The sequence below is a fragment of the Narcine bancroftii genome, chromosome 4 (assembly GCF_036971445.1).
Source record: "Narcine bancroftii isolate sNarBan1 chromosome 4, sNarBan1.hap1, whole genome shotgun sequence".
Lineage (NCBI taxonomy): Eukaryota > Metazoa > Chordata > Chondrichthyes > Torpediniformes > Narcinidae > Narcine > Narcine bancroftii.
The window spans coordinates 98,534,273-98,561,808 of NC_091472.1; the positions used below are offsets into that span (position 1 = coordinate 98,534,273).

Genomic DNA, 27,536 nt, shown 5'->3' on the forward strand with positions numbered 1-27,536 from the left:
AACATCATTTGAGGTCAACAGTTCTTTCAACCGATTAAAAACCTTGTCCATTTCATCATTCCAGCCCCATTTATGATCTTTCTTTAGTAATTAGTTTAGTGGGATGCAAAGGGTAGACATGTTAGAAATGTGCTTCTGATAATGATTAATCAACCCCAAGAATGATTGCAACTCCACTCAGTTTGATGGGCTGCGAACACTGTGAATGGCTTTGGTGCCCGCTGATTCCATTCTGACTCCTTCGTGGTCAATCGTTAACCCAAAATATGTCACTGTATCCTTTCCAGAGTTGTTAGGTGTTCTTTGACCTGACCCGAAATGATAAAGTCATCTAAGTAGCATCCAACATTTACCGTAAATATTCGTGTATAATATGTTTTGTGTATAATGCAAAACTCCCCCATTTTGGGGGGAAAATTTTACCCCTGTGTATAATACAACCCCCATCCCTCGCCTGCCCGAGTCGCACTGCCATCTCTCCCCCCCCCCTTGCCCACCCTAGTCACGCTGATGTGTGTCGTCCCCCCGTTGCGCTGCCATCTCTCCTCCCACCCCCCCGGTTGCGCTGCCATCAATGTAGGCGGCTGCTGATAATCTTATAACCTTTTTTATAATATGCCCCCCCCCCCCCCCCCCCACTTTGAGCTCAAATTTTGGTACAAAAGTTTTTGCATGATACTCGAATACTTACGGTATTCCTTGTAATAATTTTCCATCACTCTCTGAAATATCCCTGGTGCTGATAATATCCCATCTGGCATTCTGGTATACATAAACAATTCTAGGTGGTGATAGCCACACTCTTTGATTCCGGGTCCAGTGCAACTTGTTAGTACGCATGCGTTAAGTCTAATTTAGTAAACTTTTCCCCCCCATTCAGGACTTGAAATAGTTCCTCCGCTCTTGGAATTGGATATCTAGGCACTTACAGGGCTAGGTTTATTGTGACCTTGTAATCGCCATAAATTCTTATTTCGGTGCTGGGTTTTCTTGCCGGTATGATGGGAGCAGCCCAGTCACTATATTGAAGTTTCTCGATTATTCCTTCTACTTCTAGTCTATTCAGTTAGGTCTCAATTCCCCTTTTTTTTGCAGAAGGTACTGGTTTTGGTTTATAAAAAAAAATTAGATTTTGCTTCAGGTTTTACTTGCAATTTAATTTGGGCTCCCAAACAATCTCTTCTAAACAATGCAGGTCCTTTTGTCCCTACAATATAGAGATGGTCCTTTCTTAGTACTTCCTCTACATTTACTTTACATTTCCCTAGCACTTTGACTTTTTCTCCAGTAAGTGTCTTTAAAACAATGTCAATGTTATTTCAAGCTTTGGCAGTAGCTTTTCTTTCAGATTTTTTGACAAGTGGACTGGTTTTTGTTCATTTTCAAACAAACAAAAATTTCCGACTTGCAATTACTTATTCTGCAGATATAATGTACTGACACTATTCCTCTGTCTTTGGGGTCACTTTGGTACTCTTGCTCACTTTCTTCATTTCCCCTAAGGTTTTTAGCTTTGAAAGAGCATTTCTTATACCTCAATGGCAGGGTTTTCATCCTCCTGTAGTTCACTTTCTCTTTCTCTTTGCTTCATTCTGGGCACCTTGCCTTGGTGTGTCCCACCATAGTACATAAGACAGATTTAGCATTTTTGAAAAAATAATTATTAGGGCTGTGGTTGTTCTTACTCTGGAAACATTCTCGTCGGACCCCTTTATAATCTTGGTATGTTGGGCCATTTCAAAACTCAGTGCAATGTCATAGGCAGACTTGGTGTCTAATTCCTTTTCACTTAACATTCTTTGTTGGGCCTGACCATTTGCTAACCTGATCACCGATATGTCTCTCAACACTTCGTCCAACAAGATACCAAAATTACATGTTTTGGACAGCTTATCCAGATATTGGCTAATTGTTTCACCAGAATTTTGCTTTCTGGTGTAAAATTTAAATCTTGGCGATTACTGATAGTTTTGGTGACAGATGTTCTCCAACTAGTCACATAATTCCTTATGACTTCAAATTTGGTTTTTGTGGTGCGACTAAAGTCTACTGTATATTTTGGCGTATAAGTCGACACCCCCTTTTTCAGTTTCATTTTAAGGGTTTTATGATGTATCCGACGTATAAGTCAACCTCCATTTTCTGGCTGCCTGAGGAGCCCAGTTGGCTGGCATATGTCGATCCTCAAAATTTACGATGCCTGAGATGGGCCGTTGACCGGCGTATGCGTCGACCCCCATAAATTGCGCGGATTGATCTGCTGAGTGTTGGCTGGAGGCGATTGCTATCATGGAGGGTCAATTGGCACAACGCAGCATGTGACAAAAATATGAAGCGAGCTTTAAGTTGAATGTGATAGAAATGGTCAAGAAAACCAACAACTGAGCTGCTGTAAGAACATTGGATATGGATGAGAAATTGGCAAGAGATTGAAGGAAGACAGAAGAGACTTTGAGAAAAATACTAAAATGGCAATGTCCTTTGAGAAAAGGAATCATTTGTTGGCCAGAGTTGAAAAATCACTTTGGAACTATTCCTGACTTCAGCGATTCTTGAAGGATCATTAGTAATGTGTCCACAATCTCTTAAACTGCCTCTTTCAAAACCCTGGGGTGCAGACCGTCTGGTCCAAGTGACATTTACCTTACAGTCCTTCAGTTTCCCAATTACCTTCTTAGTAATAGCAACTACACTGACCTCTGCCCCCTGACTCTCTTGGAATTCGAGCACATTGCTGGTGTCTTCCACAGAGAAGACTGATGCAAAATACCTATTCAATTCATCCACTATTGGTTCTCCATGACCACTTTTTCACCATTATTTTCCAGTGATCCAGCATGTCCACTGTTGCCTCTCTTTTAGCCTTTATATATTTATAAAAAAACTTTATATCCTCTTATATTATTGACTATCTTACAATCTTGTTTCATCTTTCCTCGTTGCTTTTTAATTGCCTTCTGTTAGCGTCTGAAAGCTTATTAGTCCTCTGGCTTCTCTCTAATTTCTGCAATGCTATATGTCCTCTCTTTTGATTTTATGCTGTCTTTGACTTTGTCAGTCATGGTTGCCTCATCCTCCCTTTAGAATGCTGCTTCTTTGATATGAAATGATCTTGCCTCTTCTAAATTGCTCCCAGAATCTCCTTCCATTGTTACACTGCTGTTGTCATGCTGTGACCCTCTTCCAATTGCTTTGACCAGTTCCTCTCCCATGTTTCCGTAGTTACCTTTAATCAATTGTAATATCAACCCACTGATTTTGGCTTCTCCCTCAAACTGCAGAGTGATTTCTATTACATTGTGATCACTGCCTCCTACGAATTCCCTTGCCTTTAGCTCCCTCATCAAATCTGTTTTATTGCACAGCATTAAGTCCAGAATTGCCTTTTCAGTAGCGGGCTCAACCACAAGATTTTCTATAAAGCCACCTCATAAGCATTCTACAACTTCTGTCTTTTGGGATCCAGTGCCAAGCTGGTTTTCCCAGTCTACGTGTGTATTGAAGTCCCACATGACCAACATAATATTGCCTTTCATTCATGCCTTCTCCAACTGGTAATTTGTACTCAGTTTCTGGCTGCTGTTTGGAGGTCTGTATAAAGCTCCCATCAAGGTCCATTTAGCCTTTCATTTGCTCAACACTATCCGCAAGGATTCTACATCTTCTGATCCTGTGCCTCTTATTGGGATTTTATTTATTTTTTTACCAACAGAACGATGCCACTCCACCCCCTTTGCCCACTTGCCTGTCTTTTTGATAGAATGTGTATCCTCTGACATGTAGTTCGCAGCTGTGATCCTCCTTCAGCCACAGTGTCATACTCGCAATTTCTAACTGTGATTTAAGCTCATCTACCTTGATCCACCCACTGCATGTATTTCAGTAGAACACCTTCAGTTCTCTATTCACAGTCCTTCTCATATTTGACCATGTGGCCCAAGGTTAAATTCTTACTGCTTTCTAAATATTTATTTTGGAGACTTCAATAACCTCTCCTGTTCACTCCTTCCCTTTAGCTTTATCCATTTTTTTCCATTCTGTTAAACCCAACCCGCCGCTGTTTAAAGCAGCTGTTCTCAATGGGGGCCACAAAATGAAATCTTTTAATTTTTTTATTTTTATTGTAGTCTGTATGAGAGAAGTGTGGAAGAAATCAACAAAAATTGGCTGCTTCACAGGGCTCATAAAATTTCAGCAGAGTCCTATAGGGTGCATAGCCATTCTCATCCATTTTTGACTGATTTAAAGCATTATCCACAGACCCATTTATGAGATTTGCCAGGACCTTGGTCCCAGCGTGGTTCAAGGGGAACAGCTTAGTAACACAACAAACTGACCAATTTTGATATCAATCCTAGTATGTGATGAACTTGTAGTCTTTGGTCTTGGATTGCATTGTGTCATCAAACTGGATCCCTCAAATTACTATCCAGTCTACTTAATAATTTGTGGTGGGGGGAGAGCAGCCTGATAGAAGCCTATAAAATTATTATAGGTATAGATAGGCTAAATAGTCTTTGAACAAGGGTAAAAATGTCAGAAGTCACGTGTTAAAGTGAGAAGGGGTAAGTTTAAAAAAATTTGTGAAGCAAGTTTTAATGCAGAGTAGTAAGTGCCTGAAATGTACTCACAGGGCAGGTAGAGGAAGTAAATATAATAGTAACATTGAAGAGGCATTTCAACAGGCACAGGAACAAATAGGAAATCGTGAGATGGGGACAATGTGTGGGCAGTTGGGATGTTTAAATTGGCATCGTGTTCTATAATGAGATTCTTTCGAAGATTTGGGAATATATTAGAGTACTAAATCTTTCCAATCTTCTAACTTGCATTCTTTCTCTTCAAGCCCTGACGGCAAATGTTTTATTTTCCTTAGAGTTCAGATAGACTGGATAGTGAACCAGCTACTTCAAGTGATCGGAATGTGGTGAAGCCAATAATCAGAGTGGAGCAACAAGAAAGCTACAAGCAGGAGATGAGGCAAGACACAACCTTGACAATCATTCAAATATTTGTTTTATTTGTTGCATTTTAAGATCATACAGAATGTTGTGTTGGGCTTATTTGATGTCATGTGGTAATGACTTTTTTACTGTGGTTACTAGAACATGTACAAGTGACTTTGCTCATTTTCCCATTTAACATGGATATATTGAAATTCTACCAATAGCTATGGTTCAGGTCTCAGAAGAGTACAAAAGGCAGGGATATTCACTGGACTGTGTTTGTACTAAGTCTGATCTTCAAGTATAATTTTCTTCAGTTGACTAAAATTAAGAGGAATCAAAAGTTGTTAAGGGTGAAAAGTTTAATCAAGCAGAAAAATATGTTCGTATAGGTGAACTATCAAATCTGCACAAGTAAGAAACTGAGGGGACTACCGACTGGCGTAAAGCTTCGGAGGTCAGGTCTCTGGCAAGGAGTCTGGACTTGTGGCCGAAAAGGGAAGTGAGGGAAGGAGGTGAGCTGTAGTAATTGGGAATTCATAAATAAGGGGAACAGAGGAGAGATTCTTGGAAGGACAAACCAAAAAAGGACATACACATAAATGGTACGGCAGTGAGGAGTGATATAGAACAGAGACATCTGGGATTCCCTGAAAGTGGCGTCACAGGTGGATAGGGTTGGAAGGAGAGCTTTTGGCATATTGGTCCTCAGAAATCAAAGTACTGAGTACAAGTGTTAGGGGGAAACATGAGGGGGAACTTGTTTTACACCCCTACCACTTTCTGCGTGAAGGAGCTTCCAGCTGAAGTGGTGAATGCGGCTCAATTTTAACATTTAAGAGGAATTTGGTCGGGGACATGGATGGTAGAGGTATGGAGAACTATGGACTGGGTTCAGGTCAGTGGGACTAAGCATAAAAAAAAATGTTTTGGCGCAGACTAGAAGGGCCAAAGAGGCCTGTTTCTGTGCTGTAATGTTCTGTGGAAGAGAGTGAGAATCCCAGATGGCATGTTGCCTTCCTGGTGCCAAAATCCAAGACAATGTACCCTATTATAGGAAGGATATGGAAGTCATGGGGAGGGTGTGAAGATTTGCCAGGATGTTGCCTGGATGGAAAATCAAGTTTTATGGGTCAAGGTTAACAGAGCTGGGACTTATCTCTTTGGAGCATGGAAGGATGAGAGGAGACTTAATGAAGGTCTGCAGGATTGTGGGAGGCATGGATGGGATGGACAGTCAGTGCCTGTTTACCAGGGCAGCAATGGCAAACAACAGAGGATATATGCACAGAATTGGGGGAGGTAAGTTTGGGGAGACATCGGGTAAGCTGTTTTGTACAGAGAGGTGTGGGTGCCTGGAGTGCCTTGCCTGGGATGGTGGTGGAAGCTGAAATATTAGGGGCATTTGAAAGAATCTTTAACAGGCAAATGGATGAGGGGAAAATGGAGGGTTACAGGGTAGGTTGGGTTTAATACTTTTTATTTAGGGATATATGAGTTGGTACCACATCGAGGGCTGAAGAGCCTGTACTGTGCTATAGTGTTGTTTGTATGTTCTATACTTGCTGGTATAAAAAAAAATCTGAGAGCAATGTTGGTAGCAAACTGCAAGGGCTTGAACATTGCACTGAAATTGGTAGATTAAACATCATCCAATGACAGATGCTATTATAGATTATTGATCATTAAATATTGCTACATTTCTACATTTGTTCTACATTTCCAGTTGTGTGATTGATAAAAGATGAGATAGGAATCGGAGTACTAAAAATTATATAAAGAAGTTTCAAGGGAAAATAGGAAAGCTAAACAAATGGGCAAGAAAGTAGGTTCAAGGTTCCTTTTATTGTCATTTAATAATACAAAAATGTAATATACATGATGTACTTCATCTTTTGCCTGCCATAAAGGCAAATAGTCACCAATAGCATTTCCCAGTGCCCAAAACAACAAGGGAAAGAGAAACAAAAGAGAGTTCCTATAGAGATGCTGAATGTCCATGGATTCCTGTAGCCTCAGATTTCTGTTCAATCCATTGGCAACCCAAGCTCCAGAACCAAGCCTCCACTATGATCAGGGAGCTTTCAGTCCCTGCAGTCCTTCAGGAGCTTTTCTTGCTCTCATCACCCTCTCGAATCCCAGCTCCAATATCTGGTTTTGTTCTAAAACTGAAATGAAGAGACTTGATAATGATTCTACCATCTTGTTATCTGCATCAAGGAACAAAAGCAAAACTTGGGAATCTATGTAATCATGACCACCTTCAAGAGTAGACATCTGATAGTGGCAACTACAGAAGGGACACATTTGTGGTCTGCCTCAGGGAAGATCAACAGTAGGATCCTCCTTATTCGCCATCCCAGTGGCTGAACACCCTATCTCTGAAACATATTATGGATTCTGTTCGTCTAGAGCGATAGATCTAAGAAAATGCAGTGATTAGCATCAAAGGCTATACATGGTATCTATACATGATACCAGTGTTGTAGGCTGGATCTCAATCAATGATGAGACAAAACATATGGTGACATGGTAGTACAATAACCTTTTTTCCTTAATGACAACAAAATGAAAGTTCCATCAACTTAAGGATGGAGCGCACACCCCTGTCTTTATCAGTGATGGTGCGGTGGAGATGATAAAAAACCTTTTAAGATTTTGGGGGTAAATATCACCAACAATCTATCCTGGTTCAGTCACATTGACACTATGGCCATGAAAGATTCATACTGAATCAGATTTGAGCCAGCCAGCAGTTGATGCTCTTTCAATATTTTGTTGATAAAGGCAACCCACAGGACTGAGAAATTTAATTCATAAATTGTATAAAGGTACAGACAGCCCCCACATTAAGGCTGTTCAGGCAACAGCAATTTGCTCTTGTAGAATTACAAATCGTTAGAGATATGGAATCAAGTTTACATTGGAAAAATAAATAAAAACAATAAAACTTTGATTTGTGATGCATGCATTGTTGATGCAGCAATGCATTATAGAAAATAGCAAGAACCTCCCAGTGTTCAACCATTTTAATTCCACATGCTTCTGATTTGGCTGCTTCTACATTGGTCATTCTGGATTCAGACTGCGACACCATTTCATTGAGCACCTTCACTCTGACTACTGAAATACCAAGGACCTCCCAGTGGCCAATAATTTAAATTCCACACACCATTTCCCACACATAACATAAACAGCTAAATCATAGGCTGCTCACAATGTATTTGGATTACAGATGGCCAATTAAACATTTGTAAACTGCCATAGGGAAAAGTTTCATATCCAACCTTAAGAGTAAATTTCTTCACTGATGGCTTATAAATAGGAAATGCCTTACTTTTATGAGTATTCCCCAGTTCTTAGCTTTTTCACAATCCACATAATCTGGTCATGACCCCTTGGGATTTTGACGATTTAAATCAAATTTGCTATCTCCTTCGCTCCAGCAGAAAATAGCCTGTCCAATGTTTTCTCAAGGCAATGATTTTATTTCGTATTTAGTTCTTTGTAATAATTAATGCCATGATTTTATTTTGTCATTCTTTATATTAATTGATGTTTAAAGATTGCATTTCTAAAAGTAGTTGATAGCTCATATTTGGAATGTACTTGATTGTTGCTCTGTTGCACTCAAAAAGATTGTTCAATGAAATAAAAACTTATCAATGTTATATTCATGTTCTGATTGTAAAGTTGTATGGTGCCATTAAGTGAGACCACCAATAGAACCTTGGGACAGGAACTTAATTAGTTCTGGGATAATTTCATATCTTTTTGCTTCATGTAGATTTGGTTTGTTTTGTCATCACATGTTAACAGTGGAATTAACTGCAAATGCATTTGGCCTGTTGATTTTTTTCCCTTGCAGAACACAAGATATACAAGGTCAAGAGATGACTCTACCAGCTACAATAGAGTTCCGAGAAAGCTGTAAGTATTTTTTTTGTTGTGTAGAAGTTACATTGTGCTGCAGGTTATGGATACAAAACTATTTCTATAGTCCATCCAAAACACCATATTTAGCTAATACAGTATGTTTATGATTATCCAAAACACTTGGGACCAGATGTGTATCAGTTAACTGCATTTTTTGGATAACTGAGAAATGGCTTTAAGCAGTCCAATGTCATCAGCAGAATACTTGTATCAGACATCACCGATCCCCGACACCTCCCCAACGTCATCACTGAACTTGCCTGGGAGCCCGAGGTCCCCGCTCTGACCCCAGACAGACAGTGGGGGCACTGCCATCACCAATCCTGCCCAAGAGACCGAGGTCCTTGTTCCTGCCGCCATCGCTGATCTCCAACACCTCCTCACCGCTGCCCGAAAGTCCAAGGTCCCTACTCCAATCCTCAACTCTTCCCCGCTGCCATCGCTGATCCCAACACCTCCCCACCACCATCGCCGAACCTGCCCAGGAGCCTGAGGTCCCCATTCTGATCCCACACATCTCCCCAATGCCTTCACTGCTCTTACCGCTATCACCAATCCCAAAGACCTCCACACTGCCGTCGCCAAACCTGTCTGGGAACCCAAAGTCTCCGCTCCAATCCCCAACAATTCCCCATTGCCGTTGCCAATCCCAACACCTCCCCATCACCATTGCTGAACCTGCCCAGGAGCCTAAGGATACCACTCCGATCCCAAACACCTCCCCACTGCTGTCGCCACTCCTGCCCGGGAGCCCGAGGTCCTCACTCCTGCCGCTGTTGCTAATCCCTGACAGCTCCCCGTTGCCTTCACCAAGCCTGCCCAGGAACCCGAGGTCCACGCTTCGATCCTCAACATCTTCCCATGGCCATTGCTGATCTCAGCATCTCCCCACTGCCATCACCAAACCTGCCCAGAAGCCCGAGGTCCACGTTCCGATCCCCAACACTTCCCCACTGCCGTAGCCAATTCCATCACCTCCCCACCACCATTGCTGAACCTGCCCAGGATCCCAAGGACCCCACTCTGATCTCAAACACCTCCCCGCTGCTGTCGCCGCTCCTGCCGCCGTTGGTGATCCCTGAAACCTCCCCATTGCCGTCGCCAATCCCAACATCTCACCACCATCACCAAACCTGCCTGGGAGCCCAAGGTCTCCGCTCCGATCACAGACACCTCCCCACTGCCATTACCAATCCTGTCCAGGAGCCCGAGGTCCCTGCTCCTGCCGCCGCCACCTTCCCCCATCGCCTAACACTGCCGAAAAATCAATGCTCCTCTCCCACCCCCCCACTGGCAGTTACCCTGGTGTCCCCCTCCAATTAGATTTGTTCTGATGCCTTCTCTGGGGACAGTGGAGAGTAAAGAAGAAGAAATGGAAAGAGGGAGGGAGTTACTTGAAACGAAGACAATCTCCTCATGAGCTACCTGATCCGTCATCTTTCCTCCAGTCGCTCACTGATGTTACCAAAGTGGCACTAACAGCGCGTCAGAACCCCGATTTTTATTTATTTTTTTTTTTCTTGCCCCCCCCCCCCCCCACTCCTTCCCCCAACTTGTGGGGAACTTGTCAGGTTGCCGCCAAAAATAAATTTCAGATAACTCAGAATTTCTGCTGTGGTTTTCAGATAATCGAAAATGTACTGTAAATGGAAATTTCAGTTCAGAATCATTTGTCAATTTTCCAAGATCAGATTTGTTCCTGTGTTAAGTTGTAGAAAAAGGTTTGAGTTTGTACAGTATAAGCCTTGACATGGTGTTGCACATTTATTTCTAACTTGGGGTTATGGTTCTACTTAAATTGGAGCATAATCATTTTGGGAATTTCACAGGGTACAACATTTCAGATGAGACACAAAACTGGAACTGCTTCACCAGGTGGCTGTGAAAAATTTTGTTTTTTTTGAAGAGTTGGGGAAATTCTTCCTAATTTTCTAACAATTATCAAGTTGAAATTTAAATCAAGAATCTCAAAATGATCATCTAGTCATTAACCTAAATGCTTTTCTGAATCTAGCTGTTTGCAAGCAGGATGCATTTTTCCCTGTAGTACAACACTTGAAAAGCTCCTTTATAAATTCAACTTATAGTTCTGGTTGATAATTGCTTTAATAAAGCTGAAGAAGGCATCTTAGATATCTTATTTCAATATATCATCAAAATAGATGAGTAACTCTTCTTCTTTGTTTTGCAGCTGAAGATGCCTTCCTATCTGCTGTTGTTAATTATACTAATAGTTCTACAATCCACTTTAAACTGTCTCCCACATATGTACTGTATATGACTTGTCGATATGTCCTGTCCAGTCACTACCGCCCTGACATGAGCCCATCTGAACGTGCACATAAAGTTATTGCAATAGTTAACAAGATGGTTAGCATGATGGAAGGAGTTATTCAGGTGAGTTATGAACCTTTACATTTATTTTAACTTTATATTTTATGCAAATCTTTTAGGATTTGGTTTCAAGATGCAAATGTGAGTATAATGACCATGATTGATAGTTAACATATGAAGTTCAACTTGTGTAATATTTTACATTTATATATTTTTCATTATTTGATAGTAAAATCAAATTGGAAATAGATTAATTTTGTTCTCTTTTTAACAGTTTCTGAATTTCACACAAAATGCAGTAGAAGTCATGAATCTTGAGAGAATTTATCCCCAAATAATCCAAGTGTGTCTCCCAAGACAGAGTCTGGGGCAAAAAGGAATTTGAATACCTGAAACTTCACCAATATACTTCTGTATCATAATCCAGAATTCTTGAATTCTGGGACAAGACCAAAGTGCACGTATTAAGTCCTTTTTATCATTTCAGGCACCAGTATTTAGGGGTATTTTTCAACCCTAATCTAGATAACCTTGCAGAAGTTCAATAAAACAGTACAGAATCTTAAACTGAAGTTGGCGCACATTATTCTGATATTTTAAAAATGTTGTCCTAATCTTCCATCTCAAAAACCACACTCAGGTCTATTTCCCATGCTCTTTTAAGACCCAACAGAAGTTTATCCCCAAGATTGAATTGAGACAAATATCATGATAGGAAGACAAATTACACTTAGAAGTTGGAAGAATTTGGGGGGAACCATCATTTCAGGAGTGGGCCTCAGAAATGACCAAAGTGACAGTGTTTGAACGCATGTCTTACAGTTTGGTAAATTGGACATCTCTGCACAAAAATGGGGCAAATGTTTAGGTTTCCTGGGCGGGGAGAAATAGTGATGGATGTTGTGGTGAAGCATAGTATTGAACGGCAGTTTTTTCTGTTATTAAGAGGTTTAAATATACACATAAGGTTATATTGATATTTTAGCTGCCATGTTTCTATTATGGATAAGTTTACGTTTTTTAACTTGTGATTTACATAACTTTAACACTGATTCAAGGGTTTTGGGAAACTTTTTTAAAGAACTCCATAAAATTTAAATCATAAAAAAGTGATGAATCAACCCTGCTTTTTGTGAAGGCATATATTGTGATGCATCAGAAGGGACAGAAAAGATGAAAGTTGGTGCATGTCCATGAATTACAAATTTCATGTAGAAATCTAAATTATGATGGTAAATCAAAACATTGTTTTGGAGTCTGCTTTCACTAGGAAATAATTTATTTTTCTAGAGGAATTTAGCAACATTCTGCATTGGCATACAGTACATCTCTATTCTTTCATCTTGCTTATCTTTCCATTCCTCCCTCGTGTATGTGTGTGACATATCAATCTGAGTGTTAGTGAACTTGAAGAGATGGATGTAAGCCCACATGAGAATTTGAAATTTTGCCAGAAGTAATTGAGATCCAGCATTTTGCTTAGGACAGTTCTGAAAATTATTCATGTTGGTAAAACAAATGTGAACTCAGTTTCTTTAATTTAAATATTGTACTTTTAAATGCTCAACACCCCTGATGTATAATGGATATGCCTCTAATATAAACATATTTTTGAATGTGTCCTTGCAGTCAGTCAGTTCTTTACTAATCTATTAAAAGATGTGCAGTTTTGTTGATTTTCACTTTCATAGGCTATTGTGGTCTCTAATAGTGAAACAGAATAAATTATGCAGTCCTGCATTGTATCCTTTTAATTTGTTCATCTGCTACCCCTGACCAAGTGTAACTTCAGGAACAACTTAAATTGCAGTAACACACGAGTTTACCTTGAAATTATAGTAACTGTTTATCCTAGCACACCTTGCTCTCTCCTTCTCCTAACATGTGCTTTGGATCTGGGATGGCATGGGAGCCAAATTGTAGTGTTAGAGATTTTACTGAAGGAATTAATTTTTTAGAATTGTAGAGCCCAATGTGGTTTATATATAAACTCTTTGAATAAATTAGGCAAACTAATTTATTGTGAAAGAGGAGTTTGAAGTAGCAGAGTATTGAATAATTACAGATAAAGGATCACTACAGTAAAATACCTATTATCTGGTACCTGTGGAGATTGCTCCTGTTGACTGAGACTCACTCTTACAATGCCTAACTAATAAAGAGTAGTCCTTCCCCACTACCCCCACCCACCTTTATCTGCAGGGGATATGTTCCAAGACCCCCAGCAGATGCCTGAAACCATGGATAGTACCGAAGAGGGTATGTGAAATTGGACGTTATGTAATGTGGACATTGTGTGAACACCATATTATATACTTAGCAAAGCTATATAGGACACTGTAGTGTACCTGTAAATTTTTTATTTGTAAGTAGCGATCAGTGTGGGTGCTGACATGGGACAGTAGGGAGAGAGAGCATGAGGTAGTGGGATCATTGTGGGGACTGACATGGGGCAGTGGGGAGAGAGCAGAGCAGAGGAATTGTGGGGCTGTCAAGAGAAAACGGAGCAGTGGGATCAGTATGGGACCAACAAGGGGCTGTAGGGAGAGACCAGGATCAGTGGGAGAGCCAACACAGGGCTGTGGGGAGAGAGTGAGATTAGTGTGGGGACTGATACAGGGCTGTGGGGAGACCGTGGGGCAGTGGGATCAGTGTGGGGACCGACATGGGGCTGTGGGGAAAGAGTGAGACAGTGGGATCAGTGTAGGGACCAACACCGGGGCAGTGGGGAGAGCGTGGGATAAGTGTGGGGAGGGGAGAGCGTGGGATAAGTGTGGGGACTGATACAGGCCTGTGGAGAGAGCACGAGGCAGTGGGATCAAAGTGGGGACTGACATGGGGCTGTGGGGAGAGAGTGAGGCAGTGGGATCCATGTGGGGACCAACACAGGGTTGTGGGGAGAGAGCAGGATCAGTGTAGGGACCGACACAGGGCTATGGAGAGAGCGTGGGGCAGTGGGATTAGTGGGAACTAATATAGGGCTGAGGAGAGAGAGCGTGGCAGTCGGATGAGTTTTGGACCACAGTTGACCGAGGGTAACAAAACTGCAGAAACCGAAACTGCAGATAATGAGAGACCTCTGCACCTGTATTAAAATACAACATTTAAAAATCCAGACAGTACAAAATGAAGAGTAATCTGAAAAAAAATTAGTATTGTATGTACAGTTCACATTAATCAAGTAATTCCTATAACTTAAAAAACATTAAATTCGAACCCAGGTTGCTGGTGCTGAAACAGCATTATGGTAGCTGCTATCATAATTAACTCCCTCCCCCAAGTTTACAGAGAAAGCCTTACTAATATACTTAATACGAAAAACAACAAAAATTCTTACTATGCTCCTTACTAGGGAAATACTTTGGGAGAGTAACCCCAACAGCGAGCGCCATTGACCAGCTCTTCATCCTGCTGTCCCGATAAGGCCCTCAGCGCAGCCCAACTCGCCACCATGCCAGTGTCCCAGTCAGGTCCTCAGCTCAGCACAGCACAACTCACCACCATGCCAGTACCCTGGTCAGTCCCTCGCCACAGCCCATCTCACCTACATGCCGGTATCCTGGTCAGGCCCTCGCCACAGCCCAACTCACCTCCACGCCAGTGTTTCAGTCAGGCCCTCGCCACAGCCCTGACTCACCTCCACACCAGTGTCCCAGTCAGGCCCTCGCCACAGCCCTGACTTGCCTCCACACCAGTGTCCTGGTCAGGCCCTCACCAAGCCCTGACTCACCTCCACACTAGTGTCCCGGTCAGGCCCGCGGCACAGCCCTGACTCGCCTCCACACTAGCGTCCCGGTCAGGCCCTTGGTGTAGCCCTGACTTACCTCCACACCAGTGTCCCAGTCAGGCCCTCGGTGCAGCCCTGACTCGCCTCCAAGCCAGTGTCCCGGTCAGGCCCTCGGTGCAGCCCTGACTCGCCTCCACGCCAGTGTCCCGGTCAGGCCCTCGGTGCAGCCCTGACTCGTCTCCACGCCATTATTCCGATCAGGCCCTCAGCGCTGCCCACCCAGCTCATCTCCATGGAAGTTGTAATGGCAAAAAAAATGCAAATGAATCGAAGGGCATTGCCGATTCAGTGGGGCAAACTTGTGCAAGTGCAACAAAGTCTCTCCCAGTCTCATAAGTTTTATTTATTTATTTATTTTGTGGGGGTTTTATTCTGGTTGTTTGAGTTTCCGGTTGATTGAATGCCAGATAATGAGGATTTTACTGTATTAGTCTTTGGAACTATTCTACAAAGAGTTGTGTGTAAATCTGCCAAATTGTGTCTACATGAATCAACAGCACCATCACCAGGCTGTGTAGATACTGCTGGTTCTGTTTCCACATAATTTGAGTTAGTCTTACAGTGTAAACAAAATATTTTAGTTTGAAAATTATTTGGACATTTTTACATGGAATTGTAATTAGGAATTACAGGTCCTTGTTAAAGTGTAGAGGTTTTAATTTAGGAAGAACTGTGCTTTTGACATTCTATGTCAGGAGTATTTTGTACTTGACAGAAGTCCTGTAGGAGTGGTATTTTCTGGTAGTTGTCAAAGTGTAGCACTACTGCCTGCTTTATTTTGTCAGATTGTTTTGGGATTTGTTCTTGGAAAAATGTGAAGTTTGTATATCCAGAATTCAAATTGCGACATATATAGATTTTTAAGTAAATAAGTTTTTATTATGGAAAATTATGAAACCAATCCCCTCCCTGATGCAAATCTTCACCCTCAACCCATCTCCAAAAACTGCTGTGACAAACTTAAAGCAAGCCTTTAGTGGTTGTAAATAGCAGTTGAGATATGTTTTTGGTTGGTGTCCATGTAGTTTTATAAGTGACTTTAATTTTTATGCAATGTTTGTGATGTATTAATCATTATTTGTGTACATCGTGACTTTATTTTTTTTCTCTATTTTGCCTGATTCCTATTCCCTTTCCTGCAGGATATAGCACAGTATGAACAGGTAGGACATGTTGCTGGGAAATATATTCCCAGCAGTCAGCTTAGCTCAGTTTCTCATGCTTCTCCATATCAGAAACAACAAATCCAACAGCTGGACTGAACAGTACATAACACTCATTTAGCAACTGGAACATGCAGCACTAAACCTTGATGGCACAACTATGTTGGCATTTCATTTTATCTGCTTTATGCACTTTTCTGTGGTGATGTACAGAGTCAACCCAAGTTCTTTTGCTTAATGTCTGTGGCTTTGTTCTTTTGTCAGCCTGTTTAATATTGCCTAAACTGGCTAATGCGTTCAGGGGTTGCATTTCAGACTGATTGTGTAGAACTGAAAAGGATCTTCAAAAATGACATTATTTTGTTCATTACAGAAGCAGAAGAATATTGCAGGTGCACTTGCCTTCTGGATGGCAAATGCATCAGAACTTCTCAACTTTATCAAACAGGACAGAGATTTAAGTCGGATCACCTTAGATGCACAGGATGTCTTGGCTCATTTGGTGCAAATGGCTTTCAAGTATGATAATTAAAAGACTAAGTTTGTGGCTTCCCACTTTATCATTTTACTTAAAGCATATATTGAATTGACTGATTCTATTAGTAACTTGGCACAATTCCCCTGGAGTTTCAAGGAAGTCAACCAAATTGCTATTTTTGCAGTTGCTTATTTTTTTCATCTCTGTTCACACAGTCCTTAAAAATGCTGTTTCAATTTGGCAATAAACAGCAACTACGATAAAAATATTGTAATATAACCATTTTAAAATTCTCAATGACATAAGCCACATTGATACATATCTATCATTAGAGTAAGAAAATCATAGATTACTTCTATAAATGATCTTCACTGCCATATTTGGGCCAGCAGAAAACTGTATCAAAATATAAATCTTGAGTAGTGTCTGTTTTAGAAAATCCTGCCAACTTTAATGTTGGTGTAAAATACTTTACCAGACATTTACATGCTCACTTTTAAAATGCTTCATACTTCTATTTTCACAAGACACTTCATTGTACAGTATAACCTAATCAGAATTTTGCTCTCCTTTCTGAATTAAATATTCTTGTGAAACATAGTTAAATTTTAGGTTAATTTATTTTCAATTTAGGCATTCTGCAAGGTAATAGGCCAATTCGGCCTACGAGTCCATGCTGCCCAATTTGCACCCAATTAACCTACGCTCCTGGTACGTTTTGAATGGTGGGTGGAAACTGGAGCCCCTGGGGAAAACCCATGCAGACACAGGGAGAATGTACAAACTTCTTACAGACAGTATGGGATTGGAATCCAAGCCCCAATCACTGGTGATGTAAAGGCTTTGCCCTAACTGCTACGCCAACCATACATTCACTGAGGATAAACTACTGCCTGGTGTCCAGATTTTTCTGTTATTTTCCAAATGATTTATGAATTAAGGTGGTGTGCTGGATAACTACAAATGCTTATTCATATATTTTTATTGGACCCTGGAGACTATTTTTTAATGGATATCTTTGTTTGTTTGCCTCCCTTGATTGATCAGGGAGGTAAAGAGTTTGTAAATTTTTAATGTTAAACAAGCAAGATGCTGCTAATTATATTTAATGTTACTTGTAGAATAAAACCAAATGGTTCTCAGATGTTTCGTATTCGTTGTAGAAATAGTTAAGTTTGATAACCCTCTAGATATGATTGTCCATTTATCAAAAAGAAAAAAACTAATACTAATCTAACCATTCCCTCTAATCAAGGTTACAAGAAAAATACAGAGCACCCATTATCACCTAAAACTGCCAATTATGATACTATTTTATAAAAAGGTCCCATACCTTTACAACTGCAACTTTTTATCTTTACTATTATCCCTAATTTTCTCTAAACTTTAGATATATCATTACATCATGTAGCCATTGTGCATGAGTCGGTGAGAGTTCATCTTTCCATTCATTAAAACTGCTCGTCTGGCTATTAACATGCTAAAAGTTAAAACATTCTCTTGAGGTGAAAAATTTTCAAGACATCATAGTCATGCATTACAAAAACAGGACCCGGAGCCCAACGCATCCATGTCCTTTTTGCCCCTCTGTGCAAATTTTATTTGCCAACATTGGGACCATATCCTTCTAGGTTTTGTCATAATGCTTTTTTTAGTGTAGTAATTGCATCTGATTTCACCATTTTCTCTGGTGGATCATTCCAGCTATCAACCACTCTATATTTGAAAAGAGCTTTACCCCTCAAAGAGGGGTAAAGAGCTTTTGCCTGAAACCCATGACCTTGTTTTTGAACCCTACAATGTGTATTGCAGTAGATTTTTGTTGTAAAAGTTAGTGTTATTTAGAGTAATCGAGTACTCCAAATATTTTTAAAAATGGTTTCTTTACTTAAACTGTGCATTGGTGTCAGATTTGGACTTTGGGAAAATAAATAGCAGCAATGTGCCTAATGTACTGTAAATACTACATGGTATTTTTTTATTTGGAAATACAGCGTGGTACAGGCCCTTCCAGTCCACAACCCCATGCTGCCCAAATACACCAATATATGTCTTTGCAAATGAGAGGCAACTGAAGCATCCAGAAGAAATCCATGCAGACACTGGGAGAACATTAAAAAAAACTCCTTACAGACAGCACCGCAATTGAACCTGCGTCGCAAGTGCTGCAAGAGTGTTAGGCGATGCCGCCCTATATTTACACTATATTTACTCAGCATCAAACATGGATTTTATTTGTAACGTTTCTTTTTTTTCAAGAATTGTCTCTTAACTGCAAGAAATGCACATTATGTAGTGTAGTTCAGGTTTAGCACTAAATTCTAAACTTCACACTGGGAGAATCTGTGGAATTTTTTTTGTCGAATCATTTTAATAAATTTAATATCCTCTCCCTCAAGTGTAGCAGAAGTACTTGTACAATTTTGAGTAGTTTGTGGATTTTTTTTGTCATGTAATTATTTTATTTCTAAAAATAATTTAGATGAAATGACATCTGATAGACAATTCTTGACTGAAGTATTTTTAAAAACCAATTAAGGAAGATTATATTGTTTTGGAAAGAAGACTTCTTCAAGTGATTCTTTACATTTTAGGGCGTCAACAAATTAATTCTTAAAATTCATTGGAGTTTCCTAATAAGTGAAGCTTTTAAGGAAAGTATAAGAACTGAAATACTCCAGAGGTTTTTTCACCACCACTCAGAAAAATAATGTCAAATTTTAACAAAGAAGTGAGTAATTTAAATAGTTTTCAGTGCTGGCTATGGACTGTGCGGAAAGAGCATGGTGCTGTTGGATTCTCTCCCCCCCCCCCCCCCCCCCACAACTAATTAAATATGATTGAGATTGTTAACAATTTAAAGGCTTTTTGAATGAGAAATATAATACAGTATATAAAAACACAAACAATAATTTATAATATATGAAAGGTGTTGTGATTCTGTATTCCAGGTATCTTGTGCATTGCCTTCAATCTGATCTCAACAATTATATGCCATCGTTTCTTGAAGATCCAGAGGAAGCAAACCCACAAAGGCCCAAAATAGGTCTGAAAACTAAAAATAAATTGTGCTGAGATGTAATTTTACTCTTGATTATTTACCAGACACACTCTTTACTAGGATTTGTATATTCATGTATTTGAAAGGGCTTGATTTTGTCTGGCTGGAAACAGCAATATCGCTAATATTTTGTGAATAATTTAAAGATTATAAATACTACTTTGAATTTTTTTTTGAGGTTGAATGTCTCCTAACTTGGGGGAAAGAAAGAAAAATGTTCACAGAGCATCTTTGGCATAGGGAATACTTAAAATGGTATGTGAGTGGAATGAAAAAGGTTGAGAACCACTGAGTTATAATTTGCACAGAGTACTGGTGAGGCTGCAGCTCGAGTACTGTGCATAATTTTAGTCCCCTTAAAGATACACTGACATTGAAAGTTGTTTAAAAGAGATTCACAAGGCAAATACCTAAGATGATCGCAAGTGGGTTTTTTAAAAATTACATCTGTATTCTTTGAAGTATTCTTATTAAAATGTACTAGATCCTTCAGAGGCATGACAAGTTAGATGTTGAGACAAGAGAAATAAGAGACTTAGGTAGCAAGATCAGAGGGCAGTCATTTAAAAATTAAGTATGCAGGAAATTCTCGCAGAGGATGGCAAATCTCTGAGATTGTGGAGGCCGGTCATTGGGGATATTTAAAAAGCAAATAAACTTCTGATAGATTTGGAATTGAAAGCAATGAGAAACTAGCCAGAAGTGGAAATTATGCCTAGGACAAGCCTAATCAAATTAAATGACAGGGATAAATGGCCTATTTGTGATCTTATTTTCTTGTGATCTCTATGCTTGGGGACAAAGTCTATTTCTAACTAAACAAGAGAGCAATAAGAAAAGATGGAGTCAGCAGGCCTGAAAATTGAGAAGATTGCTCATCCATTACTAGAAGACATACTGGTTGATTCATTCCAGCATTGAGTTGTGTAGGTATAGTTTTATCAAGATCTGTCAGGTGAAAGTTCTCAGCTAACCTAACCTTCAGGATTTTTACTTATTTAAATAAATATTTTGTTGCTATTTTCTCAGGGCTGTTTTCAGAAGGAAAAATGCAGTGTACTATGAATATTGGAATTGTCAGAGATACTTTGCAGATCAGGGAGAATCCATGGAAGGAAGAATTGTTAACAATTTGAACCCGATAAAATAGTAAATCATTAATAGCCTGGAATTTACAGTGAAAAATAATGCTAGTCAGCATCCATTGTTGTAATGAAGGATATTGATGGCAGTACTTGGAGTTTTCATCTGTTGATACCAATTATTTCCTTTTTCTGCAGTGAAATGTTATATTTGGAGCACAAATTAATAAACCGATAAATGTTTGAGTTTTGTTCAGGATCAGGTGATAAATAAGAATTTTCTTTATGTAGTACCATTATCTTGCCAGCTCTTGGTGGCATTTTATGAACTTTTGTCTGAAAAAACTACTATTTATCGATGTTTTTAGAATTATTACCTTGTTTATATCTGAGGTGCTTCTACCCAATTGAATTTTAAAAAGTAATCATCAAATTCACAAAAGTAAAAGGAAGCTTGACTTTTGAAGTGAAAAGTATTTGAAAATGACAAGTTTTCAACTGAAAGGTTTTTACAAAGCCTGCATAACACACTTTTCATTTTATTTTCTAGATGATGTCTTGCACACACTGACTGGAGCAATGTCTTTGCTTCGTCGGTGTCGTGTGAATGCTGCCCTCACTATCCAATTATTCTCTCAGCTTTTTCATTTCATTAATATGTGGCTGTTCAATAAACTGGTTACTGAACCAGATTCGTGCCTCTGTTCTCACTATTGGGGAGCTATCATCCGACAACAGCTTGGTCACATTGAAGCTTGGGCTGAGAAACAAGGTTTGGAACTGGCTGCAGACTGTCACCTGAGCAGAATAGTGCAGGTCAGTTACTGGGATTTGCACAATTTGATGTATAGGATTCCAGTGTTTTGCCTATGGTATCCTCATCCACACAGTTGATATTTCCTGGGTGTTTCAAAAAGAAGCACAATGTTGGATTTGTTATTAAGTAAAAGGCAATGAGTAAAAGATTCAGTTTTCAACCTGTTTAATGCTGTAGGGTGAGAAGGAAAATTCTACACATTATTGAATTTAGCATTTGGGATCTGAGAATATATTGATTTTCATGCCAACTGGGATCTTGGTTTGCAGTGTGGTAAAGCCCTGAAAATGTTTAATATTTAGAAACACTTTGAAAATTAGCAATATGAGATAGTAATGGCCACATGTAGGTCTTTCTTTTCTTATAACTTATTTTTATTGAGTTTTATCAGAAAAACAAACAAAAATGCAGTAAATCAATTGCAATGAAACATTTGCAGATTTACAAATAATAACATATGGTACAAAGGCAATACTACTTAATTCTAAATCCAATCAATGGTACATACAATATTATAAGAGATAAGTAATAAAGAAGAAAAATTCAAACACAGCAATCAAGGTTAAAATTCATATTGTATGTAGTGTTAAATCCAAACATACAGCGTCAGGAGATCCAAACAAGCATGCCCAGTGACATTCATCACCACACCTGATTAGTCAAATTATGGAAGTGAGCCAGAAATGGGCCCTGTCTTATCAAAAGAAATTTTGATTTTCATGACATTATGCCTAATTTTCTCCAGATTTAAAAAGGACTCAATATCTAATAGTCATTGATTATGTGTAAGTGGCAGCTCATCTTTTCATTTTAACAGAATTGCTCTTCTTGCTAATAAAGTGGAGAATGCTAAAAACCTGTCTTTGATTAGAAGATGAAATAATATTTATATCTTAAGAAAAACCAAATAATGCAATTACCGGACATAGATCTAAAGCAGTGGCTCTCAACCTTTTTCTTTCCACTCACATACCATGTTAGGTAATCTCTATGCCATTGGTGCTCTGTGATTAGTAAAGGATTGATTAAGGTGGTGTTTGAGTGAGAAGGGAAGGAAAGGGTGAGAACCACTGCTTTAGATCCAATTGTTACTGAAATATTTTGCGTGAGAAAAATTGTCATTGGCCCATTTCCTTTGGAGTTATGAAACTGCACATAACAAATCAATTAGGTACAATTAAAACAGTGGTTTTCAAACTTTTTCTTTCCACCCACATACCACCTTAAAAATCCCTTACTAATCTCAGAACACCTATGGCATCGGGAATACTTGTGGTATGTGAGTGGAAAGAAAAAGCTTGAGAACCACTGGTTTATCATATAAAGCATATATCATGTCTTTATGAGTAAATTGTAACTCAGAGTTCATCAATAAAATTTGGGTCAGGAAGAGTGGGAAATGTTAAAAGCTTAGGGCGAACAAAATGTCAAATTTGATAGTATCTGAAAAAATGTCTATTTGATGGTTAAATATCCAATTGTTGAAGAGATGTAAAATAATGTTGTATAAAAAATCTTTAAAACTATTCATACCTAAAAAAAATTCCATTCTTGAAAATCGGCATCTAAAATAGCTGGTTGAAATAAATAATTAAATATTATAGGAGTTGTAACTATAAGTCCCATAAATTTTTCTGAATTTATTCAAGATCTTCAATCTATGTGCCATTATTAAGTTCTTTGTCAATATTTGAATAGAGATAGATTAAGACCTTTGGAGATGTATACAAAAGTTTTATACAATGTATAAAAGCTGAGCCAAAATTAAATTTTACTAGGGTGGCAAATAAATATTCCCATCCTACTCTGTTGAACACATTTTCAGCGTCTGAAGATAAAATGCACTCATTGTTTTGATATTCAGTAATCTATGGATAATATTATGTCTATTTTTAATGGAACCTGTTTATTATACCTGGTGAGACATTTTTCAATCGATACGCTAAAACTTAAAATCTTAACATCCACATTTAGTATGCAAATCAATCTGTAAGATGCTCAATACTCTGAGTTCTGCCCCTTTTTAAGATTACTGAAATAGCTGATTCATTAAAAGTAGGAGGTAATTTTCCTTCTCAGAAACAGTTGTTTAATACCAAGTTTAAATGCGAGACAAATGGCTTAGAAAAAGTTTTGTAAAACTCAACTGAATAACCATCTGGCCCCAGAACTTTTCTTGATTGTAATAAAAATACTGCTTTCTGTAATTCTTCTTGTGAAATTGGAGCTTCCTGACATTCTTTATTTTCCTGAGAAATTATCAGTGGAATATAAATTAGGGAGATGTATTTTATTAATTTGCTTATTAGCCGACACACCTTTCAATTGGTTAGCCTGTAGCTGACACAAGTGTGGCAGGTTAAGCTCACTCTTTATTAGGGCTGGAAAGGCTGCTTTTATATTGTTCAAGTTCCTGCTGTTTTTGCTAATTGACTGAGTCATCCATATGAATAACAACAGTGGGCGGGAACGTCCATGCATGTGAATGCCCTTCTTCCTCGGCCTGTTTCTGCTGACTTTCACCCTGGCTAAAATCTCCGATCCCTGGTCGGCCCGCCAACAGAGACACTTATCTTGCATCTTGGAGCACACTATGCCTTGGCCCACTCTCAGACTTGTATCTGCAATCCATGCCACACGTACTTGCTGGCCACCAGCCAGATCGTAGTCCTGATGGATGGGTGTGCCAGCCCGTGGATGGAGTCAAAAACTCGTTGCCTCCATGCCATTGGGACAATAGGTCGAACCTGCCTGGAGGCCAGGTCTCACAGGAGGGTGGTAGTACCTGTGCAGACTGGAACGTCCTGAAGCCGAATGCCCATGACAGCAGTCCTGAACTGCAGGATCTCATCATTCTGCTGCTGTGCCTCTGCCAGTTCTGCTATGTCCAGACTGTTGACCAGGGAGTGGATGCTGTATCTTGACAAGGCATCCGCGACCATGTTGTCTTTGCCCAAGATGTGCTTGACGTTGGTAGTGTACAGTTGTAAGACCAGTGTCTCTGTTGGCGGGCCGACCAGGGATCGGAGATTTTAGCCAGGGTAAAAGTCGGTGGTTTGTGGTCCATGAAAGCCCTTCCCTCAAGACAGTAACGGAAGTGGCGGATGGCTAAATACAGCGCCAGCAGCTCATCAAAAACACTTACTTTAATTCAGGGGGCCACAGATGTTTGCTGAAAAAAGCTAGTGGGTACCAACTTCCTTCCATCTACTGCTCCAGGTCTCCACCAATCGCTGTTCCTGAGGCATCGACTGTGAGAGCCATGGGTGCATCTGGTCTGGGGTGGGTCAGGAGTGCAGCTTTGGCCAGGGCTTCTTTGGTTTCCACAAACGCACATGCAGATTCATCATCCCAGGTCAGATCCTTCTCCTTGCCGGACATCAGGATGAACAGAGGGTGCATCCCTCGAGCAACTGCTAGGATAAACCTGCGATAAATGTTTATCATCCCCACGAACTTCTGCAGATCCTTGGTTGTACTGGGCTTCGGGAAGCTGTGGATGGCCTCTACCTTGTCGGGCAGTGGTGTGGCCTCATCCTTTATAATCCTGTGGCCCAGGAAGTCAATGGTTTTCAGGCCAAACTGGCATTTGGCCAGGTTGATGGTGAGGCCAAACTCCTGCAGACCACTACAGAGGTTTTGGAGGTGCTGAAGGTGTTCCTGTCGGGTTCTACTTGCCACAAGGATATCGTTGAGGTAGATGAAAGTGCCGTCCAGATCTCTGCCCACTGCGTCCATCAGTCGCTCTTGCTGCAAGGGTCCGAACATCTCGGTTAATAGCTCTTTGAAGTGCTTTCTGATGGTGGCCTGTGGATAAAGTTGGCCACTCTGCAGTCTGCAGATCCAGGGCGCTGACCACATGGTAGTACTGAGTAGTTTCTGCTGTGATGCCCCAAATCTAGAACTGAGTCTCCGCCTTGTCGAACCACACGCCAGATCAAACTGTCCAGAAGGTCGGGAGCTTCAGGCTGACTGCTGCTTCGTTCTCCATCACTGGGTTTAGATTCCTTCTAAACCGTCAGGGTCACCAATTGTAGCCGACCGCTACAAAGAAACACACGAACACAGGTTAAGCTCACTCCTTTATTAGGGCAGGAAAGGCTGCTTTTTATATTTTTGCTGATTGATTGAGTCACCATATGAATAACAATAGCGGATGGGAACATCCAGCATATGAATGCACTTCTTCCCCAGCCTGTTTCTGCTGAGTTATGTAAGGTAAAACATCATGAGATGGGAATGTACAGGGCTGTAACAAGATGTAAATGCATCCTTGTACTTACAAGATAAGAGAGACATTGATGGATTGAGAGGCAGGAAGCTAGCAGGGAAAGGATAGCAACAGTTTTAGTCATTGGACAAGTAATGATATGATGATGTTCTAAGCATGTATCCAAGGGTATAAAAAATCACCATTTTGCTGATAACGGCAGAATGCATTCTCCGACTAACTTTGTTAGTCGCAAGTGTTACAATCCGGTAATAAAGAACAAAGAACCCTGATTTCGTCTCAGCCTGGTGTTTGTCTCACTCATTCATGAACAAAGCAGACCTAACAGTTAGCTGGGCAGTTTGACCAATGCCATTTTAGGGCTGTTGGTCTGATGCTGCCCCAGCTTCTGTTGTCCTGGGAGTTGCTTCAGCGATCTCTGTCTGCATCTGCTTCTGCGCGATGTGTCAGCCCGATCTCCGCAATTGCAGGCCGCCACAAGACAACAATTTACCGGACTTCTCTCCATGAATATAAAATTGGCCTTAAAGTTCTTAAAATCCATTGTTCAATTGGGTGTATAGAAAGAAGGTTAAATTTAGATTTTAGTTCAGTTTTCTTTTGTATATTTTATTAATGAATTTTTCAAACTCTCAGTTCCAATAATTCGCAATATAACAGTTACATTAATCAAATATATTTACATTTCTTTTTCTGAGTCTGCTTTTATCTCCCTTCCCCACTACACAAAATAACTAAAAGAAAAATAAACACATTAACCATAAAGAAACTTACATGAAAAGACAAAAAAAATGGTTATTTAACATAAGAAACAAGATGCTACTTGCCAAGGACAAATAACAAATTAAGAGAAAAAAGAAAACGAAAAACACATTAACCACAGGGTCTGCTGGAGTCTCTCATTCATCTCGACTTGACCTGATTGGAATGGGCCATTCCCCCCCCCGTCCTTCCCCCCCCTCAAAAAAAGAGGAAAGATAAAGGGGGGTGGGAGGCAGGCAGCGAAGCCCAGGAGACAGCACCTATATCCTTGTACCTACGTAACGCAGGTAGGGTTGCCAGATTTTAAGAAAAGTTTCATATTTTTTCCTTAGATTATAAATAACTTTCTCCAGTGGAACACAGCTCTGCATTTCCATATTCCAATATTCAATGTCCAAATGAGAGTCCGAATTCCAGGTAGCTGCTATGCACTTCCTGGCCACCGCCAGAGCGATTAGTACAAATCCGATTTGAAATTTGGACAACTTCATTTTGAGTCTTATGTCCATGATATTTCCCAACAGGAATAACTCTGGATCCAATGGAAACTCTTTACCTATGATTTTCTTTAGGGCCTGGCCTAGCTCTACCTAAAAGGGCCTCACCTTGGAGCATGACCAGGTTTAGTGCACAAAGGTCCCAAATTTCTGGTTTACTTTTAATCAATTTCTGCAGTGTGAGGTATAATTGGTGAAGAAAATTATATTGTACCAGTCTATATTGTGGTCATGCTATCACGACATAGATCCGACCAGCACCGTACATCTATCATAACACCAAGGTCTGACTCCCATCTCTGTCTTGACCTATGAAGTCCTGGTTTTGGGCCCTTGGCTTGGAACAGGAATACATTGCCGAAATAAAAGTTTTTTTGTGTTCCCTCTTTGATTCAGTCTCCATGTCACTGCACTTTGATAGTGGCATGGTTGGATCCAATTT

The 27,536-nt window shown here is 40.0% G+C and overlaps 1 protein-coding gene across 7 annotated transcripts in view; it reads left to right on the forward strand.

Moving 5' to 3' along the window:
• Positions 1-27,536, forward strand: part of afdna (afadin, adherens junction formation factor a) — a 310,032-nt gene that overhangs the window by 152,847 nt on the left and 129,649 nt on the right. For 5 of the 7 annotated variants that reach the window (XM_069932147.1, XM_069932152.1, XM_069932153.1 and 2 more), the window contains exons 12-18: positions 4,877-4,980; positions 8,815-8,876; positions 11,074-11,279; positions 16,146-16,166; positions 16,540-16,685; positions 19,596-19,690; positions 21,338-21,603. In XM_069932147.1, coding sequence (XP_069788248.1) covers positions 4,877-4,980; positions 8,815-8,876; positions 11,074-11,279; positions 16,146-16,166; positions 16,540-16,685; positions 19,596-19,690; positions 21,338-21,603 — 900 coding nt within the window. The remainder of the gene's footprint in view (positions 1-4,876; positions 4,981-8,814; positions 8,877-11,073; positions 11,280-16,145; positions 16,167-16,539; positions 16,686-19,595; positions 19,691-21,337; positions 21,604-27,536) is intronic. The other 2 variants (XM_069932148.1, XM_069932150.1) reach the window with 1 other exon arrangement.